This window comes from Anabrus simplex, chromosome 1 (assembly GCF_040414725.1).
Source record: "Anabrus simplex isolate iqAnaSimp1 chromosome 1, ASM4041472v1, whole genome shotgun sequence".
NCBI classification, from domain to species: Eukaryota; Metazoa; Arthropoda; class Insecta; order Orthoptera; family Tettigoniidae; genus Anabrus; species Anabrus simplex.
Genome location: NC_090265.1, coordinates 1,805,525,953 through 1,805,547,158, shown reverse-complemented (window position 1 = coordinate 1,805,547,158; position 21,206 = coordinate 1,805,525,953). Strand labels below are relative to the sequence as shown.

Sequence of the window (21,206 nt, the reverse complement as noted above, 5' to 3'; positions counted from 1 at the left end):
TATTTTGGGAGTAAAGTCCTGGTATCAAACTTGCAGTAAATCTTTTTATCAGTGGAGTGAGGATGAACCTGGCATGCTACCTACATCTAATTTCAGGGGTAAACAGGTAAGGTTATAAAGTAAGTCTGGAGCTTCGTCAACCTGATGACTGTCGCCTTGGGAGAGGGAGTTACTCATTGCTCTACATAGTTATATATTCCTGTAATTGTTTTACAGGTGGCGCCCATTGTCTTGGTATTTATACTTATTTTAGTCACCGTTTATTCATTATATATTTTTTTTATTATTTTTTGGAATTACAAAGTGTCCTTAAAATTAAAATTAAAACCAATGTTGTCAATCTTATGTTAATTTTAATGACACTTCCTTTTAAGCATTACTTTGTCAATTTATATATTTTTCATCTAAACAGTGTTATGTGGCTGAAGATGTTGATAATATACGAAACATGTACCACTTTTAACCATTAAATTGCCTTAAGCAATCATTGTATCAACTAGGTGGAAAATAATAAATACTTAATTGTGAATCTATTGAAGTGTGATACGGACCATGAAGCTGATTTTATGTAATTCGAAAGCGATGTCGGATTTGATTAGTAATACCCGTTGACTGCTGTTCTCTAAAAGGACATACAAAATGAAAGAGTATAACACGTTTTCTTAATAAATGCGTAAATGATGTGGCCGATAGCCATTGTTAACTCGATAGGAATAAAGCCTGAAGCAAACGATCGCTTAATTTTAATGTTATATACTGAAATTAAGTAAGAATGTGATTCACCTCACGATATGACAGAGTACATCACTGATTTCAGAAGATAGTTTATATTTTCTTGCATCTAGTTGAATTTCTGAATATTGCCATGTAAATTCATAGCGAGGTGGTTATAATTACTCTACATGTGCTTGAAGTGTTTTAATGATGCATATACGGTTAGGTTAGGTGACTGTTTGAAGAAGAAAACTGAAACATTTGTCACAGAGGCCTCTGGAGTGATACTATCATTTTTTCAGAATGAAATTAAACATATATTTTCACATAGTATCGGATTTTGAAAAATAAGACAAACGTAAGCCGTATTGTGAATATCAGTTCAACAATAATAAAGGTGTTTTAATTTGTTCCACCTATCCAATACTTATATTTTCACTTATAGTGGTTACATAAATAGATTCTTAGTTACATGGGACATGTTTCGCCCTCAATTAAGGGCATCTTCAGCCTAAACACAATCATCTACAATACAACTAAATTAAAAGTGGAAGTTAAAAGTTTAGTCAGTTATTAAAATTCGGAACATAAAAATGTGAAAAGTGATACAATATATATAAAGATGCTAATGGAAAACTGTCTTATGATTAAACCATAATCTTGTCGGAGACTAAAACTTCTTCTATTAAAATTCTAATTAAAAACAGTTCATATAAAATATTAGTGGAAAACCAAAGTGGTAATAATATAAAGCCAACGACATGAGGGCGTGAACACAAGCATAAACTGGATTGTCATGAATACAATCTTTCCAAGGCCGCTGATGAAATTCGTCAGCAAGTGAGACAGAAGCATCTGTTGAAAAATTGTAAGTGGCCCTTAGCACCGGTAGGTAATAAAAATGGCTGAAACCATGCCAGAAAATGTCAGTAGATGCAGAAATAATGTTTTCTGTAAGAGAAGGAAAAGAAAAAATAAGAAATTCAACGTAAGGAGAGAATTCGGTTTACATAAAATTGAAACAGATGAGGACTTACATGTAAGTGGAATTTATTTGTTATCCACTGTTGTGTTGGTTGCTGCCCGTCTGCTGAGTCTGGTGTTGTAACTGTGCTGCAGAGGCGGCAGTGAACTCGGAGGGGAAAGAATAGGGGATTGCGAAAGGGAGGAGAGGATGGATGGAGTCAATTGTGACAAGGCTGACAAAGGGGCGGAGTCGACCGTAAAGCACTCTCTATACAAAGGCTGTTGGACCAGATGGTATCTCACATCCCCTCCTAATGAACTGTTTGGATATAATCACTCCGGTTATAGCTCACCTGTATAATTTCTATTTACAATCAAGAGTATTTCCAGCTGTATGGAAAATGGCCAATATAAGACCTGTTCCTAAAGTTCCTTCTCCTCAAAAATTTGATGATTTCAGGCCAATCAGTATTTTGTCAATATTAGGTAAAGGATTAGAAAGGATTGTTTACCAGCAACTCACTTCGTATTTAAATACTCATTCTATTCTTAACACATTTCAGTCTGGTTTTCGAACAGGCCATAGCACTACGACGGCACTTCTCAAAGTCACCGATGATATCAAGTTTGCAATAGACAGAAAGGAACTAACACTTCTGGTACTATTCGATTTAAGCAAGGCATTTGATAGAGTTCATCATGACCTCCTTCTGACTAAATTACGTACAATGGGCATATCTCTATCAGCTCTCTTGGTTTGAATCGTTCTTGAAAGGGAGATCTCAGCGTGTAGTATTTGACAAACAAAATTTTTCTAAGTGGTCTGGTGTGCATTCTGGCGTCCCTCAGGGTTCCGTGTTGGGTCCCGTTTTGTTTTTGCTGTATATAAACGATCTGCCTGGAGTTTTACGCCACACGAGACATCATATGTATGCCGATGATTTACAGATCTATTACCATTTTCCTGTGAATCGTGTTGTCGAAAGTATTAGTAAAATAAATCTAGATATAGAAAGGCTACATCAATATACACTAAGTCATAATTTACTATTAAATGAAAACAAAACCTTAGCTATTTTTCTACGATATCGAAGAAACTTATCAAATCTTTTCAACAGGGACATTCTTCCAGTAATTGTAAACGGTTCTGTAGTTAAGTACCAGGAATGTGTTAAGAATTTAGGTATTCTAATGGATAACACTCTGTCCTGGACCTTTCATGCCAAGCACTTGGTCAAGAAAGTGTCTGGCATATTGCATCAGTTTTGACGAAACTTGCCGTATCTTCCTTTCTTGGTGAGAAAGATGTTGATCCAAACTACGGTATTTCCTATTTTAGATTACGGCGCTGTAATTTACAGCGATATCTCTGAGAAATATAATAGCAAACTCCAGCGTATTCAGAATGCCTGTGTTCGATTCGTCTTCAATATTCGTAAAGACTGTCACGTAACATCTTACTATAAAGCTGCAGAGTGGTTGAAACTCAGGGATAGACGATCATACTCAGCTGCTTGTTTACTTCTGAGAATTTTAAAATCTAATGCTCCCTCATATTTGACCAAGTCTTTGTTCAGATGAGTCAAGTGCACGACCGGGACAATAGGTTTACAGCTAACACCCTTCAGGTTCCATAGCATCGTACAGTAAAGTGCAGTAAGTCGTTCATTGTCACTGCCTCTCAGTTATACAACGATCTTAAACTATATGAAATTCAGCAAAGTAGTGTTGGAACTCAGAAAAAATCTCTTAAATACCACACCTTTCCACTTATTAAGCCATGTAAATGAATTTTCACCAAATTAATTAAATAGTACGAAATATCATAATCCCCTAGATACATTTCAGATGCTCAGTTTTACTCTTAATTCATCCTCGGCTTTAAAATTCTTTGGTTTCTCTTTCGTCTTCTGCTCCTTGATAGTATAGTGTATGTTTATGAAGTCTTCTCTTCCTTGTTAGTATAGTGTGTGTTTATGAAATGTTAAAAGTATTATTGTAACCTCCTAGATGTTTAGTTTTTAATCTTATTCTTATATCCTCGGTAGGAAAATGTATCTTACGCTTTTTATGTATTCTTTTATTAGATTTTGTATGTTAGGTGTTACATTTAAGTTAAAGTGGCAGTTAGTTACAGCCAAAGGGACCTCTGGTCCTACTTGTAATCAACTGTAAATAAATATATTTATATTTCTATCCCCGATTTACAGTTAAAGTAACATGAAAATTTTTACATGGAAATGGTATAGGGTACATCAAAATGGTTTTGGACCTTCCCCGAGGATTAAACTGCTGAGCTAGCAAGAAATTAAAGATGTTAAACGGCCATTACCTTTTTGAAGGGCTGCTGACTGATGAAAGAGGTGCTTCCCGCCTCCTGCTATTCTTCCATACCCTAAGCTAGATGTTGTACGAATGGCAGAGAGCCAGGAAAATCAGCAGTTTTTATACTCTCGGGGAAGATTCGAGACCTTTCATGAATGATTAAGACACACCCACAGTCGTTTATTCGGTAGCTTACAGTTACACATCGACATTGGTAAAGAAAGACGCCATTGGCTGAAAATTAATGACAGAAATTTACGATTGGCTAATTTCAAAACTGGCGGAAAGAAAGATTAATATTGCCAACCCACAAAAGAAAGAACAACATTTAGTAAAGAACAAACTTATGAAAACAAAATATCTTCAAGAAAAGTTCCTTCACTTCGCGCCAGGGTGCATGATCATAGTTTTTGGTAGAGACATCTGTGAGAGAATGTCCACGCTTCTTGATAATTAGAAAACAAAAACAATTCGAAATTAACACGGTGACATCTTCAGATAAACGGTTGAATTAATTCAGTTTCAAAGTTCAGAGTTTCAACTGTAGAGGAGAACTTGAAGGCGGAAAATTCAAATGTGCGGCGTATAGGTGTACCAACCAGTTCAGTAACTGTACTTTCAAGGTAGAGGAAGGACTCATTTTGCTCAATTTCCTTTCCATTTACTGTCAAGCCGTCATAACATCAGAATTAATCCTCTTCTCTTTGGCCTTCTTTGTGCTGATTGTGAGACCTGCTCCTTCCATTTCCTTCTGCAACCTACCCAGTTTGTCCTCTATGTCCTGGCACCGCACTCACATCATTCCATCGCCAGAAACCTTTAATATTTTAGTCCGATGTTAATCCACTAGCGAAAAGAAAATTTGACTATTTTATAGTACCTTCAGTGTAGTATTTTTATGAATATTTTATTCTTGTGGCTGTGTTTTTAGATCCTGTTCTAACCTTGGCAAATTTTATTGATTTCCTAATCCTGAAAGGTGCTCTTGATGTTTGATACTGGACTTCCTAAGATACATTAGGCCTTCTCAGGTCAGTCAGATTAACTGAGAGACATGAATGTTTGAATGTCTGCAAAACTCAAATTTAAATTGTACTTCAATTGTTTACTAGTACGAGGGTCATTCTATAATTCATGGCAACCATGGTATATCTTGCGATAATGCGGCAGCATGTGGGAATTCCACGATGTGCATTGAACAGGTAAGGCAGTATATATCTGAATACCGACGTAAAATAGGGTTCCAGTACAGGAGGTATACACGCATTGAAACTCTGTGCAATCAAACTCAACTACTGTCCCCCAGTGTATCTACACACCGTTTCCAACGAAGGGGAAAGGCGTTGCCACAACGTGTGCCACCTGTCGCTGATATGCTGTGATGATTTCCACCCTTTTTGCAAAGCTCCTCCCACAGAACGATTTCTTCAGTTATGGAATGAGGTCGAAGTCGCATGGACTGAGGTCTGGTGAATAGGGTGGGTGGGGTAGGATATCCCATCCCCCCCTCTCCCACTGCCATTCACAATTCTTGGTGACGCCTGCAGCGTGGGCTGTAGCGTTATCGTGGAGTATCCAGCAGTGCCAGACATTTGCACTAAAGTATACGTTGCGGATGGTACAACAGAAAGTTACGGTGGTCTCAATATCGTGTCCACTTCTGCACCTCTGTTAACTGATGTGGTACCCATTTTGAAAACTTTTTGTGCGCCTTCAGGTCCTGCCGTAAAATGCGGAACACTGTTGCCCTCGACATACCCGTCCGTTTCATTAATTCCTGCACAGTCCAGCGTCGTTACTCTGTTGAACAGCCAGGGACAAGTCAGTACGGGCAGACGTGGGCCAGCCACTTCGTGGCGAGTCTGTCGTTGCTGCGCGTCCATGTTGGAAAGCATTCACCCGACGTGCAATGCCAGATCACCCACAGCTGCTCGTAGTTCCACATGACACTGAGTAGCATTTCTGCAATTTTCACGTATGCTCGCTGTTCCACTCTGCTTACCTCCATCTTGTAGCACGGCCAAACTCAAACTGAATGTTTTAGGCGCATGCTGTCGCAGTCTGTCCGTTGATTTCGGTGCTGTTTGCTGCCAGCTTTTGAATGTATTTACTGCAAATACGGCGATGCCACATGTCCGCACGATGTACCGTATGGAATGACCTCCGTATGTGGTAGTGGTGGTGGTGGTTTTAAGAGGAAGTAGTTTTCCACCCTCTGTTCACTTCTCAGATAATACCCTGTATGTTCTTGTTTATATCTAGTATTAAACTAGGGCAGTGTTTGCCCTATAGGCTGCTTGTCACTTCCTTAACATTATACAACTGTCAAAAGTGTGCATTGGACAAATTTATATTAAAGATTATGGTAAGACAAGAAATATTTTATTACCAGAAACTATAGCATGGGATAGGTTTTACACTATTTCTTTCATAGAAGATTCTGCTCGGTTTTATATTAGTAAATGTAGACATGTGTGTTAATATGATTTCCAGATGTATTAACAATCCTAATTTCTTACTAGGTTTGTCCATTTGCCGTTTTTCAACCGTGTGGTGACTGGCTGCTTTGTAAGAATAGGTATTGGTAGCAACAACGGTAAACCAGTGTATCGGGTAAGTAGAGATTGGAAGTACAGTATGTTTGAAATATTGAAGATACTAATGTATGAATTTGTGTGGAGAGCACCTACAGTGCCTGTATTAACATTGGGCTCAGAATGGAAATGATCACACTGGCCTGTTAGTTGAACTGTGCATCACATCAGTCTATTAACATTTTATCTTAGATATTTAAAGTCAATACGGAATCGGAATCAAGTTCATAACTTTTAATCCTAACATTTGTTTTGGCCAAAATGTCAACAATAAAAATAAAAAAGTTAGTTTCCATGTTACAATGAACCCAGAAAGGAACCAACATTCACATTCTGTACTATATGTAGGTGTATATTTTTAAGTTGCGCATGGTGGGAAGTGCGATATACTCAAATATGTGCAAACGAAAGAACATAAGGAGTGTCCAGTGTGTAGAAAGAAACCAGAAACTGAACTTTTCATGTAGAAACCAAGATGTATATCCTGTGACGAACGCCAAGGCTTTATTTACGTCATTTACCTGCCTGCACGTTGTCCACTTCATGACCGTATCGATGAGTATAATCATCAAGTATAATTAAAGAACCACCTAATCGATACTTTATTTTTTGCGTTGGGCAAAATTAAATATACATTACCACTCAAAGAACATGTTTCGACCACTTAGTGGTCATCATCAGCTGTATAAGGAAAACTTAGATGAAAAATATTGGACAATAAGCACAAGCGTTAATCTTTAGGTTATGGAAAAAATATTTGCTGTGTCGATTGTTTGATTGGTAAAAGTTCTTTGGTATCTTCTCTGTTATAAAATGGCGATCATCTGGATAGGGTAGCTTGTCTCACGTTATCATATCTTGGAAAGATGTTTATTCCGCGCTGCCTTGGGGATCTGTCTTTGTGCATGACCTAGTATAGTAGCGATGTGACACGGTTTGATTGTTCGTGCAATCCACAGAAGAAATGGGAAGTGGAGTTGTGGCATCATCTAGTATGTCATTTGAGGGAGGAGGGAGACTTAGCAGTGAATCTGCGACGTCGTGCTTGATTATTACATTTTTTCGTCTTATTTGTTGTCTGTCAACCCATTCCATGTATTTGCTGATGTGCTCGTATAAGAAGTCTTTTTGCTCATTCATTTCATTAAGATTCCGTTCCCCATTTTCTAATTTATCAAGAATAATGTAGATGTTTTCTAGGTTGTTCATTAGTGTTCCTTTATTGATCTTACTTATGATTCGAAGGTCCTGTTTGATATTAGTGAATTTGTGGTTCGCTTCTTTCATATGAGCTCCCATAGCAGAGAATCTTCTGTATTTCTCTGCGTTGACGTGTTCTTGATATCTAATTATGAAGCTCCTTCCTGATTGTCCCACATGTTTTTTACACAGAGTACATGTCAATTTATAAATGCGAGATTCTTGGAATTCGTCATCTTGAAGTTTATTGGCTCCATTGTGATTAAAGAATCTATGTTTCGTATTGTTTTTGGTTGAAAAAGCTACTTTGGCGTTGTATTTCTTAAACAAATTCATGATTTCATAAATCCTCGGGTTATTAAAGGTGAATTTGACGTACCTCTTAGTCTTTTCTGATTGCTGTTTAAGTTTAATTTGTTGTTGATATTTGCATTTAGAGATGATTTTGTTGATGAATTTCAGACTGAAACCATTATGTTGGGCTTGTTGACGAATGTAAGATAGTTCCTTCTTTCTGTCAGTTTCTGTTAACGGTATTTCAAAGGCCCTGTTGACAAAACTATAGTAAGCAGATTTCTTTTGTGAAATGGGATGTAAAGAATCGCTTTTTGTTGTGGTCAGTGTAAAAGTAGGTTTTCTGTAAATTTTAAAATGAAAAGAAAGGAAGTGTTCTTTAGGTTATGTTTTAATTGTCGCTGAATTCGTTGGGTTGGGTCTTTCTTAATTATTGAAAAGGTGCTGCTGGTAAAAAATACCTTAGTTTTGGAGTCTTACACTTGAGTCTGAAACAAACAGGTTAATCAATTTTCTAGATTAACCTGCAACTACCATTCATCAAGACTCCACACATCCCCAAGCACACAAACGTGCTACCTATAATAGTTTAGTCCACCGTGCCTTCACAATACCCATGTCAAAGAAAGACTTGAACAACGAACTCAATACTATTCGTGCAATCACCAAATTTAACGGTTACAATAAACCCTTTATAGAACAGATTATCAACAAATTCAGACACCGACCTAAGACCACTCTTACTAAAGAAAAATCTAAAGACGCCACTTCTTCCACTTTTGCTTTCAACAAAGATGTCTACAAAATCACCAATCTCTTCAGTAAACATAACGTAAGAATTTCCTTCAGAACAAATAACAGGAACTCTGAAATTCTGCACAATTCCCCATCAGTTAACATGTCCAATACTTTCTTAAAGTCCGGAATCTACAGATTCAAATGCAATGACTTTAATTCCTCATACGTCGGACAAACAGAACGCAGTTTCACCACTAGATATTCAGAACACGTCAATGCTATAAGATACAATAGGTTTTCAGCAATAGGTCAACACATCTCCAACTCCAACCACAAGTTTACCGACATTGAACGCGATTTAGAGATCCTTCAAATGGCCAATAAAGGGCCTCTCATGAACATAATCGAAAATTGTTTCATCCATTTCGATCAATACTTTAATCCTAACTTCAGCTTAAATGAAATCTCTGATAAGTCTAATATCCTTTTCGATTTCTTAATTAACTTGTTTAAAAATATCAGATTTTCAAACACTAGCGCTATCTTTCAAGCCTTGTGCAATCCACATCCCCGTCACTTACCCCCACTACCTCATCCCTCTGCCCCACCATAGCCCTACTCCTCAGCTTTAGCTCCTCCTTTTCCCCCTTCCCCTCCCCTCACTCTCCCTTCCCTTCCACTACTTGGCTTCCATTATTGCTCTCTTCATTAGCCCAGCTCCTCGCCTTTCAACATCTATGCCATCACGCTACTCAAGGTGAGTTTGAGTTCTTTCCCTTATATTTCTTTTGGCTATGTACTGTACCGGTTACGACCCGTACATGAGTATTTGTTTAGTATAAATGACATTTAATTATCACGCGTAATGTTCTGAGCACGCCTGGTTTGTTTACCGTCAGCGGGGCAAGCAAGCGAGTGAAGGACAGCTGTGAGCTGTGACGTAGCCACAGGGGTTAGCTAGACCGCCCGCCCGTCACACCACGTGTTTCCAGCCTGGACTCGTATATTCTAGATTCCACGTCACATCTTCCAGATTGTTCGACGGGGAAAATTTTGTAACTCCCGTAATAATTATGCTAGCGTCTTGAGCGATATATCATCTTGTTTGGGATCACCTGAACGTCGCAATGCTCAAGTTTCAAGTAAATCCATCGAGGGATTCAGGAGGTATTCAGTCAAGCCGTATTGTGACGTAGACGTCCCGGATCGAATAAAAGGAGGGCCCTCTGTAGCCTGTTCACTCATTTACAGCTGAGTAGTCAGCGTGGACACTCTCGCTGCTACTTTCGTCGTGTAGTGACAGTCCCGACGAGGAACTCTGTAATTTTCTAAGTATTTATAAAGTGAACTTGTATTTTTTCCAAGTGTGGGAGAACGAATTCTTCCAAGTATTCTCAAGTGGACTTGCAATATTTCGAGTGTTAAAGAAAATTTTCTAAGTCTTCATAATTGAACTTACAATATTTACGGGTGTTCAAGACTGGAATTTTTCCAATTATTCATGAAATGGACTTGTATTATTTACGTGTGTTAAAGAACGAATTCTTCATAAATTGAACCTGCAATATTTACGAGTGTTAAGAGACTCATTCCTCTAATAAACAGTGATTTATAAACTTTGCTTCGTTGCCATAAGACCTATCTGTGTCGGTGCGACGTAAAGCCCCTAGCAAAAAAAAAAACTTTGCTAGTGATGATCTCTGAATGTGCTTTAAGTTCCTGTAAGCATAAATTTGTGATTTTGCTGGTACTGGTTCAAAGACTTATAAACTTTGCCGGAGATGAACTCTAACTTCATTCAACGTCTTTAAAACATAAATTTAGGATCTCACCTGTGTTTATTCAAAGACTTGGATACCTTGCCAGTGATAGACTATAAATTTATTCATGTGGATGGACTTGTATTTTTCGTCCATGTTCGCTCAAATACTTGTACATTCGCCAGTGTTGATTCAAAACTTTATAAATTTCGCCAGTGATAGACTGTAAATTTATTCATGTGGATGGACTTGTGTTTTTCGTACATGTTCACTCAAAGACTTCTACATTCGCCAGTGTTGATTCAAAAACTTTATAAATTTCGCCAGTGATGAACTTTAAATCTATTCAGATTTTCATGTGGATGGACTTATGTTTTTCGTCCGTGTTCATTCAAAGACTTGTACCTTCGCCAGTGGTGAACTTTAAATTTGGTTGTAGTTTCATGAGAAGGGACTTGTGTTTTTTTTTTTTTTTGCCAATATTTATTCAGAGATGAGGACTTTGCTAGTGGTGAACTTTGAAAGTATTCATAATCTTTGTATACAGAGACATATCATTTTACGAGTGTTAAATTTTGAAAGTCTTGACGAATAATAACCAGTGACTTCACTAATAGGTTAATCACCCAAGGTTTTTATGAACTCAGATTTATCAGTACTGTGAGTGACCTTGGAGACATCAACCCTCTCAGTCACATTGGACTGAGGTAGCAAATGATTATCTGGAACATCACCAGGATCATCGGGGTTCAACCTGGGCCTTCTACCAACCCAGACAGTCCAGCCGCTTCTGTCCGGAGTCCCTGGAATCTTCTGGAACGTGTTCCAACCTGCTCGGCTTGGTGAACTGGAGAATCCGAGCCATATTATAGGACTATGTGGAAGACAACTTATATCTACCTGGAGGTGATGTGCAATTTCATGTCTTATATGAATAAACTCATGTTCAGTCAAAGTTTTCTTGTAGATAGGACCCTACCTCCTGTACCGAGCCCTAGCTACTAGTCACCCAGTTTTTGCCCTGAGAACTATATACTTGCTTACTTTAAAATATAATCTGAGAGTCGGGCTCTTTTACCGGTACAGTACATTTATATCACGCCTAATTTGGCTTTCAATCTTTTCCTCAGGTCTCCGCGTTTCCATACTGAACTGGGAATCCTGATGTTAATTCAAATTATGATCTTCACAAGACCACATTGTTGGCTTCGAAACCACCTGAATTAAGCCTGTTAATTACCGCAACTTAAGAGACCAAGATTATTCTTCCCACTGATAACATATGAGGCCTTATGATTTATGCACTTCAAGCTGGACTATTTTCTTGTTTATCAAGACTCAACAACTGAAATACCTTCTCAAAAATGTTATGTTCTACAGTCAGACACTCCACATCATTTCAACTGGTTATAATCTACCTGTGACTTTATAGGTGCTGTCATATGTTATAATCTAACTGTGACTTTATAGGTGCTGTCATATGTTTTAGATGGTTATACGCACCATACCCTCATCATTTTAATGTTACATTTAAAATTTGCCTTAGTTGGTGCATTTAAATGTTGTATATAGATACGCCTTATGTTCTACAAACCTCAAGCTGGACTACTTTCTCGTGTATCATACCGTAACTATTGTTACCTTCTCTGTTTTGCTTTCATTGTTTTAACTTTTGACAGTTTAGCTTTCAACATTAATCCTTGTATTTGCTGTCATGTGTTTTATATTTCAACTAGTCATAGTTTAACATTTGTCTTGTAGGTGCTATCATGTGTTCGATAAGTTGCATTTTGCTCAATTGATGACGCGCAATGAGCGTCGAAACTAGTACCAACCTTCTCTAGATGTTATGTGATATATATTCACATCAATAAACATTCATGGTATTGAAAAGGTACTATGTACAAGATACTATGTACAAGATGTATTACGTACCCATAACAACTTACGGAGCAGAAACTTGGACAGTGACAAAGAAGGATGAGAGTCGAATACAGGCGGCCGAAATGAAATTCTTGAGGAGTATGATACAGAAGAGTAGAAGAGACAAAATAAGGAATGAGAAAATCCGGGAAGAAATTGGAGTGGAAAAAATGAATGATAGAATAGAGAAGAGTCGACGAAGATGGTTTGGGCACATAAAGCGAATGAGCGACGAAAGAATGCCAAAAAAGGTGATGGAAATGCAAATCCAAGGAAGGAGAGGCCGTGGACGACCACGATTGAGATGGAAGGATACCATCCAACGTAGCATTATAGAAAGAAACCTGGACTGGGACACAGTGTTGGAGGAGGAGTGCTGGAAAGACCGAAGAAAGTGGAGAGGAACCATATTTGCCCCTACCCGGCTACAGCTGGATAAAGGGAAATGATGATGATGATGATGGTATTGAAAAGGTGGACCTTTAACATTTTATTTTTCTTCAGATGACGATAATGAAGAATTTCGGCGGTCTCTTTGAGTATTCCAAGAAAGAGGAAACCCATTCTTAGAACTTAGCGATAAAGCTTTTAAAATGAGATTCCGTCTGACCAAACGCACTGTTGATGTTATGGAAGGTAGACTTCGCGACTCTCTAATGAGACGATTGAATAGAAATCAGCCACTTACTGCGATGTTCCAGGGATTTATGGCCGGTTTCTGGAATGACAGTTATCTGTAGATGCGTAGTTATCAGTGACTTAACATGGTGATACGTTTAAAATTAGTTTCTGAAACAACAGTTATCGGTGCGCAACGACTGATAACTGCAGCTAGTGGTGTAGTTACCTTTTGGGTTAGAACTGATTCCAACAAATAAGTTTTGTAAACATTAGTAAGTGATAATGAACTAACTATAATATATTTACAGTCATTCATTGTAGTTTTAACGTGCTTGGGTGTGCTGGAGTTGACAATATTTCGGTCAGTACGTTACTTCCACTTTATCACTGGCTTTAAGTCACTGATTCCACCTGTATGGTGTCAATCTGTCCCAGCTGTTTCGGTTACATTCTCCTCGGAGCGTGACGCCTCTACTGTAGAAATATCTTCCAATACAGGAAATGAATTGTCACATAAAATAAAACTCAAATCAAACGGATTTTCATCAGACTCAAATTGATCTTTCAGTGCAGCTATAATGTTAAGATTTCTTTCGTCAGGCTTTGAATCGTGAGTCCCACCAACAGTTAGTGAACACCGAAACTGTATATAGCAAATGTGCTCCGTATTTTATTATATGAGTGAATATTTTGATCGTGTAGGGGCGAAGAAACACAATGAAAATTCATCGCCAGGAAATACTCAAAACGGGTACATTATATTATATATAATTAATTATGTGATGTTATATTTATTAGTAATAATATATTGTTTGCCCCATTATTTAACTACCAATCTGAAATTATGGAGTATTCACCATTAATATTTACATTTGTACTAAATAACAAATATCTTAGGTACCGGTATGCATTTAATATAAGCCTGCTGAATAATAAAACCGATTTTTTTAAATTGGTTTTTTAGTGTTATTGTATCTTTTAACCGGTGACGTGAGGTCTCATAGACTCCCAATAAACATAAAACATCTGAACTTCTTTAATTAAAAATCTCGCAGGGAGGTGTAGTTCGTTACCTTCTTATCTGTGGACTTCACGTCAGCAGTTACGAGAATATTTTTGTTAATGCATGTTGCGTGGTCAGTGTAAGTTTATTAAGAAATACATATCCTCAGTTCAAGGAGTACATAAGGGAACTACTAATGAAAAATGTAGTGGTATGGCTATTTTCTTTTGGCTATTGGAGATTACAGTTTGTAACGCTTTCTTGTTGTTCAGTTTGTACCATGCACGCTTTTCATTTATATTAGTATTATTTTTGTTTACGCCTGTGTTCTGGTTCAGTGAAAAGTGATCTGTTTGGTAATTGCGGTGTATTTGTATAATTTTACTGATGACAACAATCAGGGTAAAATTTAAGATGATGTCTGTGTACTGTGAAAAGAAAGAAGGGGAAATGTAACTAATTTTTGCATTATTAGATCAGATATATTCATATTATGAGAGATTATTACATGCTGAATCAGATTGATTGAAATGACGGTGTACATGTTTGTCAACCAGTTCTCATTATAGAAAACTTCTGCTAGCGAAATAACGTGATTTTACTACCAACATACTCCTGATTAGTACAAATTTCCTACGCTGTTTACAATGTTGCCAAGCAAAATTCTATGATGATGGATCAAAGTTGATCTGGATCATGAGATCCGTGATCAACGTTATACAACACAACAAGCACCTTGGAAAAGATAATTTTCTGATCTCAAATCAAAATTGATCTCGGATCAGCTGTGTTTATACAACCGGCCCTAAGTCCGTTAGAAAGTGTTCCTGTTCATCATGGGACTACATGGTACACAAACTTCTGGCTAAAGATGAAGTTTTAATTAATGCAGAAGTTGCAAATATTTCTGCTACATGTAAGGCAACATTTTCTAGCCTTAGATTTTTCATTAATATGTTTCCGAGCATTCTGGCTAGTGAAACGGAACATTTAGATAAAGAAACTGATATTCTGCGCTCCCAGTTCTGTAACTTTCAGCTCAAAGAAACTGACATGGCAAAAGGAGGAATTGATGTTCAGTGGGATTTGGTAGGTCAGGTGAAATCAACCGATGGTGTACTTAAATATGGCAGGCTCTCTAAAGTGATGCTTGCTATTTTATCAGTTCCACATAGCAATGCAGAATGTGAAAGGATTTTTAACTGGGTCACAAAGACAGAAACACAGTTTAGATCCTTGCTCTCTGAAGAAACTTTGGAGGAACTTTTAACCTTAAAATAAGTTCAGCAAGGTAAGTGCTTTGAGCAAAAATGTAGTTCCGAGTTTCTGAAGAGGGCTAAGTCAGCTACAGGTGTGTTGAACAACAATTAGTCGTAATGTGTTCAGCATGTTGAAGGATGAGAAGGCACTTGTTCCGAAAGTTCAGGTATGTCCAGTATTTAGTATTCACATATAAATAATGTAGGCCAAATAGAGTTGTACATGATCTGCCATCAGTGATGTGTCGTAATTTGTCGCGATTTGCTGCCAAATTTCTCCTGATTTTTTACTTTTTGAAGTAAAAGTGTTTCTCTTCATGTCACTGTTGCATATCAGTAATAACTGGAGATTCAGATGGTGACGTTAACTTTTCTGTGAGGTTCGATATAAAAAATTGCGACCTGAAAATAGTGGAATGTTTATTTCATTAGCATTATTAAAATTCTAGCAACATAAAATACGAGATGAAATATGAAACACAAAATCCAAGATATACAAAATGATGCACAATCAGAGGGGTTCAGAAAAATGTAGACACTCTTTGATAGTTAAATATCTTTGGAATAAAATGACATATCGTTCCAATTCTTGCATGATAGCATAGTCCATTGTTTTCTAGGTCACGTGGCATGGCAATCTTGAATGAGGGAAGATTGTTGTTGCAACGTGATGGAGGTAGAGATGTGTACGGAACACAGCCGCCAACACGTACAGCAATTTATGGTATTCGGCCAACGGTACTGTTCAGGATGTGCAGTTCTGGCTGATCAACAAGTCCAGCTGCTGTGTCGCAGCATTTTACTATGGGGCACGTGCCGATCAACCGTGCGACGAATTCTGAAGCCTGCAAAGTGTGCATTCCGAGATCGCTGCACGCTACGGACAAGGACGAGTACTGAGAGTGGTTTGAAGGCATGCGTTATCTGGTCTGACTAGGCGCAATTCAAACCGATGGTACTGTAAACAGCCACAACTGCGTGTACTGGGCTCCTGGACATCCGGTGTGGTCTGTGGTCGCATGGTTTGATTGGCGCATCCAGTACCGTAACTGGTGAGGTGTTTCTTCCTATGATACAAACATCGATTTTACTTGTCATCCGAGAGGGGTTTCAAATGAAAGATTCTTTCCTACAACAAGATGGTGCTCTGCCTCAGTACCACAGAGTTGTCAGAGCCTACTTGGATGAAAATGTACCTGGATGATGATTAGGTCAAAGAAGAGCTGTTGAGTACCCACCTTGGTCTCCAGACCTTACACCTCTTGACTAGCTGCCTCTGTGGATCAGTGGTAGAGCGTCGACCTCCAGATCCCAAGATAGGGGTTCAAACCCGACAGAGGTGGTCGGAAAATAGTCCATTCGACACTCCATGTCGTACAATGTCAGCACGTAAAAGATCTCTGGTGAAGCATTTGGTGTTTAGCCAACAAAATTAATTAAATATCGGCCACAGGCACCCAAGAGAGATTCGGTTTACTCTGCCTGCCATGTAGTTGGCCTATAGTAAAACGGAATGTCGAAATTGACGAGGAGACAGCCGGATAGTGTCAAATTAAAATGTCTGCACATAGTAGCTGAGGCCATACGATTATTATTGTATTTACCTCTTGACTTCTACCCACGGCGAACATTGAAAAATGAAGTTTATCGACAGAATCCAGCTACATTGAATGGGCTATGAGAAACCATTGAGATGTCCTGTGCAGCTATCACACTGGCAACACTGACTGACGTCGTTTGGTCAGCAGTTCAGCGGCATCGACGTTGTATGGCTGTAAATGTGGTCACTTTGAACACATAAAATAAACCCCCCCCTCCCCCCCTTGGTATGCCATTTTTATTCCATTAATATTAATAATAATATTTTATTGCAGCCAATGGCCAAAAGATATTTACATTAATACACAACATTAGTCATCTCTGCAGAAGGCTATCATCGATTCGCGCCGACAAGTACAGCTCATGGCATGATAACGTTCACAGCTCTTACCACAACGTTCACATACACAGTCCGTGTCTGGTTGATGGAATTTCTTTGTTTTACACAGCTTGTAATGAAATCCGTGTATTGCAAAGCGTGTAATCATGTGTCTGAGCTCATATCCTCCTGCTTGCCAGTCTTTGTAAACCATTGCGTCCGTCGAGTAAAATTCGCTCCATATGTCTCTCTTCTTTGCTCGTAATTTCTCTATGAACTGTAGATATGTTGGTGTAGTTGGTAGTGGTAGGTGACAACGGACATCTTCTACATAGAAAGGTTCGCGGGTTAACTCGTATACAAGCCTTGAAGGCGTATACTTCGAGACACAAAGTGCCTTTTTCAGAAACGTAGCTTTCACTTTTTCTAATTGCTCAAACTGTTTCATTTTTAGATGCGGCCATACAATTTCTAATCCGTAGGTGATCACTAGTGACACTTTGAGGTCAAATATTTTCAGGGCTGTTTTGATAGATAGCTTATCCAAATTCTGTATGTTGTTGATGGCTCTGATTGCTGCATTTTTCCTGTCATTGATGTGGGTAGAGAAAACATTACCTCTAGTTTGTAGTGTGACCCCCAAATACTTGAAGTTCGATACATTCTTTAGAGGTCTCCCATGTATATGAAACTCTGATGCTTTCCCTCCTTTCCTGAATGTCATTGTTACTGTCTTTTCCTCATTTAACTGAAGTTCATTCTCTTCTGTCCATTTCACCAGCGCGTCAAGTGTCTCTTGCAGTTTCTCGCTGGACCTCGAGGCAATCACGATATCGTCTGCATACATATATATGCTTGTTTCTTCAGGGATTACTTCTGTGATGTCCGCCGTAGCAATTATAAATAGTAGTGGGCTTAGTGGATCCCTTAATATTGAGTATCAAAGAGTGTCTACTTTTTTTCTGGTTCCCTCTGTATATCTACAAAATATGTGTGCAAGTTTCAAGTCCATGCAATGATATTTGTTCGATTGATAACACATGTTGGTGGCAGGTAGCTGAGCACCGTCATCATATCTGTATTCCTTGTTCACCATCTTCATCACTTATTAAATCACATTCTTCTTTCCTGGCCATATACGTGCCCACAATGGACACTGCCATGTATTACTCAGGGTTGGCTCTTCTGATCCTTAGAGAGTACTGCTTGCGGTTGGATGTCTCTTCCATTGGAATGCCGTTTCTATTCAAGGCTTTTTCAACTGTACGCCACCGTGTTGCTCTCCTTGTTTCCTCGATTGCATGAGCTCTTTTAACGGGATGATATTTGTGTCGCGCTTTTCGAGTTCCTTACTGATAGGGGCCATCCTAAATGATCCTTGTATGTGCTCATTGCGCTCTCGGTCCAAGAGGTTGACCATTGCAGCATTGCCTATCATGCTTCCTTTGTCTTCTCCAAGTGAAGGCAGATCTAACAACAGCCTTGAGCTTTACAGGTATCATCCCGTCACATAAGACGCCTGTCAGCAAATGTCATTTGGTCCATCCAACGTTGATGCGATGCTTCACGTCGTCATCAGTCGTATCAGTGGTGATAATTGAGCCCAGGTACTTGAATTTATTCACCATTGCCATTGGTTCACCCGCTAAGAAAATTGTTTTGAGTGGACCTTGAACGTCCGGCTTGGCAAAGTTACACAACATATACTCTGTCTTCTTATGGCTTTTTCTGAGTGCATTTGTCTCCAAAGTTTTAAAACTGCCTCAACCTCTTCACGTGTTTCACCAACTAGGACAATGTCGTCCGCGTATAGAAGGGTCCATGGTAGTTGTGTCATCAGTTGTTCTGCGTAATAGTTAATAACTATATTGAATAAGATTGGGCTCAAAGCTCAACCTTGACAAACACCAACCTCAATGGAGAAACTCCCAGAGATTCCAGAACTTGACTTTTCTTTTGTAGAAGAATGGACGTACGTGTCCTGGATCAGTCTCTCCAGAACATTTTTATTTCGCAGTGCAGTCCAAGCTGTTTCCCTAGGAACGCAGTCAAACGCTTTCTCGAAATCAATGAAAACCATGTGGAGCTCTTTGTGAAGTGCACAATGTTTCTCCATCAGTATTCGGAGAATTTGAATCACATCAATAGTTGAGACACCACTTGTGAAGCCGCACTGGTTCCTGGGACTTCAAAATCAGAACCCTCTCTTTTGTCCAGCCAAACACACCGTCTTACAGGCGATGGACTTCCATTAGCCATGTTATAACCTACGTGGGTAGAGCAGCTGTAATCGGCTGATTCTAGGGCTAAAGATAAGACACAAATAGCCTCCACTGAAGGATTACATTAAAGAAGGAAGTTTATTCTAATGAATCAGGAAGGCTTCCAGTGCGCTTGCTTGGCAAAAGATCAGCAAACTTTGAGCAGCGTGCAGGATTTTTAAACCATTATCTCAAATCAATGTTGTTCAAACCTAGTTTTTTTACGATTATGTTAGAATATTTTTCAAGAAAGATCGGTAGGTTTGTTTCGTGGGGAATTTGTCCACATGGTTGTGACAATTTGTCGCTTGTGTCACTGCAGTACAGGCATTGTCGGCACACAATAGAACTCTTAAGCATTGTTTGCTTTGTTTCCTACCATGGTAGTTTTCCCACTTAAAATGCCATTCTACGACCAGGCATTAAATTTAAAGAGAGGCCTGACTTGTCCTTGGTGAAAATGCCCTTTGGAATGAATCAGGGTGTCGGGTTTTTCAAGCAGTTTTCTTTCCAGTTTTGCAGTCTCGGCATCGATACTTCTGCTGTCCCCACACACACTGTGACTGTTTGTACTTGTGTAGCCAGCCTGACGAAATCAGATCGCCAGTTCACATAGGTCCGCTGATTGAAGCCCTACGTTGCCTGAACCACTATAAAAAACAATCTTCTGACCTGAAATCGGATCATGTTGCCGCTTTCCTTCACTAATTGAAAATACGTCATTTTTCAGCATTCAAAGATATGAGTCTCATTCTTATTTCCGTACTGAACTGAGATCACAGAGATGAGTTCTTTATAAGGTTTAACCGATTCAATACTAATTACGTCTTGTATATATGTTATTCACAACATTTATTCAACATGGGACCAGTTTCGACATTTAAATGTCATCAACCATAAAAGAAATCACAAACAAATGAGCAAGGACACATTAATTAAAACTGGTGTAGTGACACACTGAAAAGTCTTTACTCGTCCATTCACAATGTGTGTCAAACAAACCGTCAAAACAAAAGAGCAACGACACAATAAAACTGGCGCAGTGACACATTGAAATATGTACATAGTCTCTCACTACTCAAAGATTAAAAGAAGTTTCCTTGATATTTTGTCAAAGCACAAAAGTCTTTGTACGCCCATTCACATCCCGTGTTAATTAAACAACAATAATGAGATATCCGGCATAGTGACACACTGAGATATTTACATGGTCCTCTCACCAATCTAAGTCAATAGAAAGCTCCGGCACACTTCCAGAGTTAAAAGGCATTCAAATGTCCGTATACGCTATGTGTCAAACAAAATGTCAAGAACTTATTGGAATCACTTGGTATACAATTTTTACCTGTTAAAATTTATACTGATGTATATGAAATTATAAGAAATAGTCAGTGGTAATAGGTTGTCCTTCAGTATTTTTCTTACAGTACACATGATCAAAAACATTTTCCCTCAGTTCAATTTGGAAGAATTTTATCAGCTTTGGAACAGCATGTTGAGACGCTAACCTCGTGAGAAGGAGGTACAGACTGTTATGTGCGGTAGGTCAGGAGAAGGCGGAGGTAGGGTGGGCGGGGAAGGAGGGGAAGAGGAAGGATCGTGTTGGGGGAGTAATGGGTTGAAGGTGGGT

At 38.7% G+C, this 21,206-nt stretch overlaps 1 protein-coding gene across 1 annotated transcript in view; it reads left to right on the top strand.

Moving 5' to 3' along the window:
* The window catches only part of Rtf1 (RNA polymerase-associated protein Rtf1), a 225,241-nt gene that overhangs the window by 127,740 nt on the left and 76,295 nt on the right, over positions 1 to 21,206 (top strand). The window contains exon 7 of the mRNA XM_067138556.2: positions 6,528 to 6,618. Within this exon, the coding sequence (XP_066994657.2) occupies positions 6,528 to 6,618 (91 nt within the window). The remainder of the gene's footprint in view (positions 1 to 6,527; positions 6,619 to 21,206) is intronic.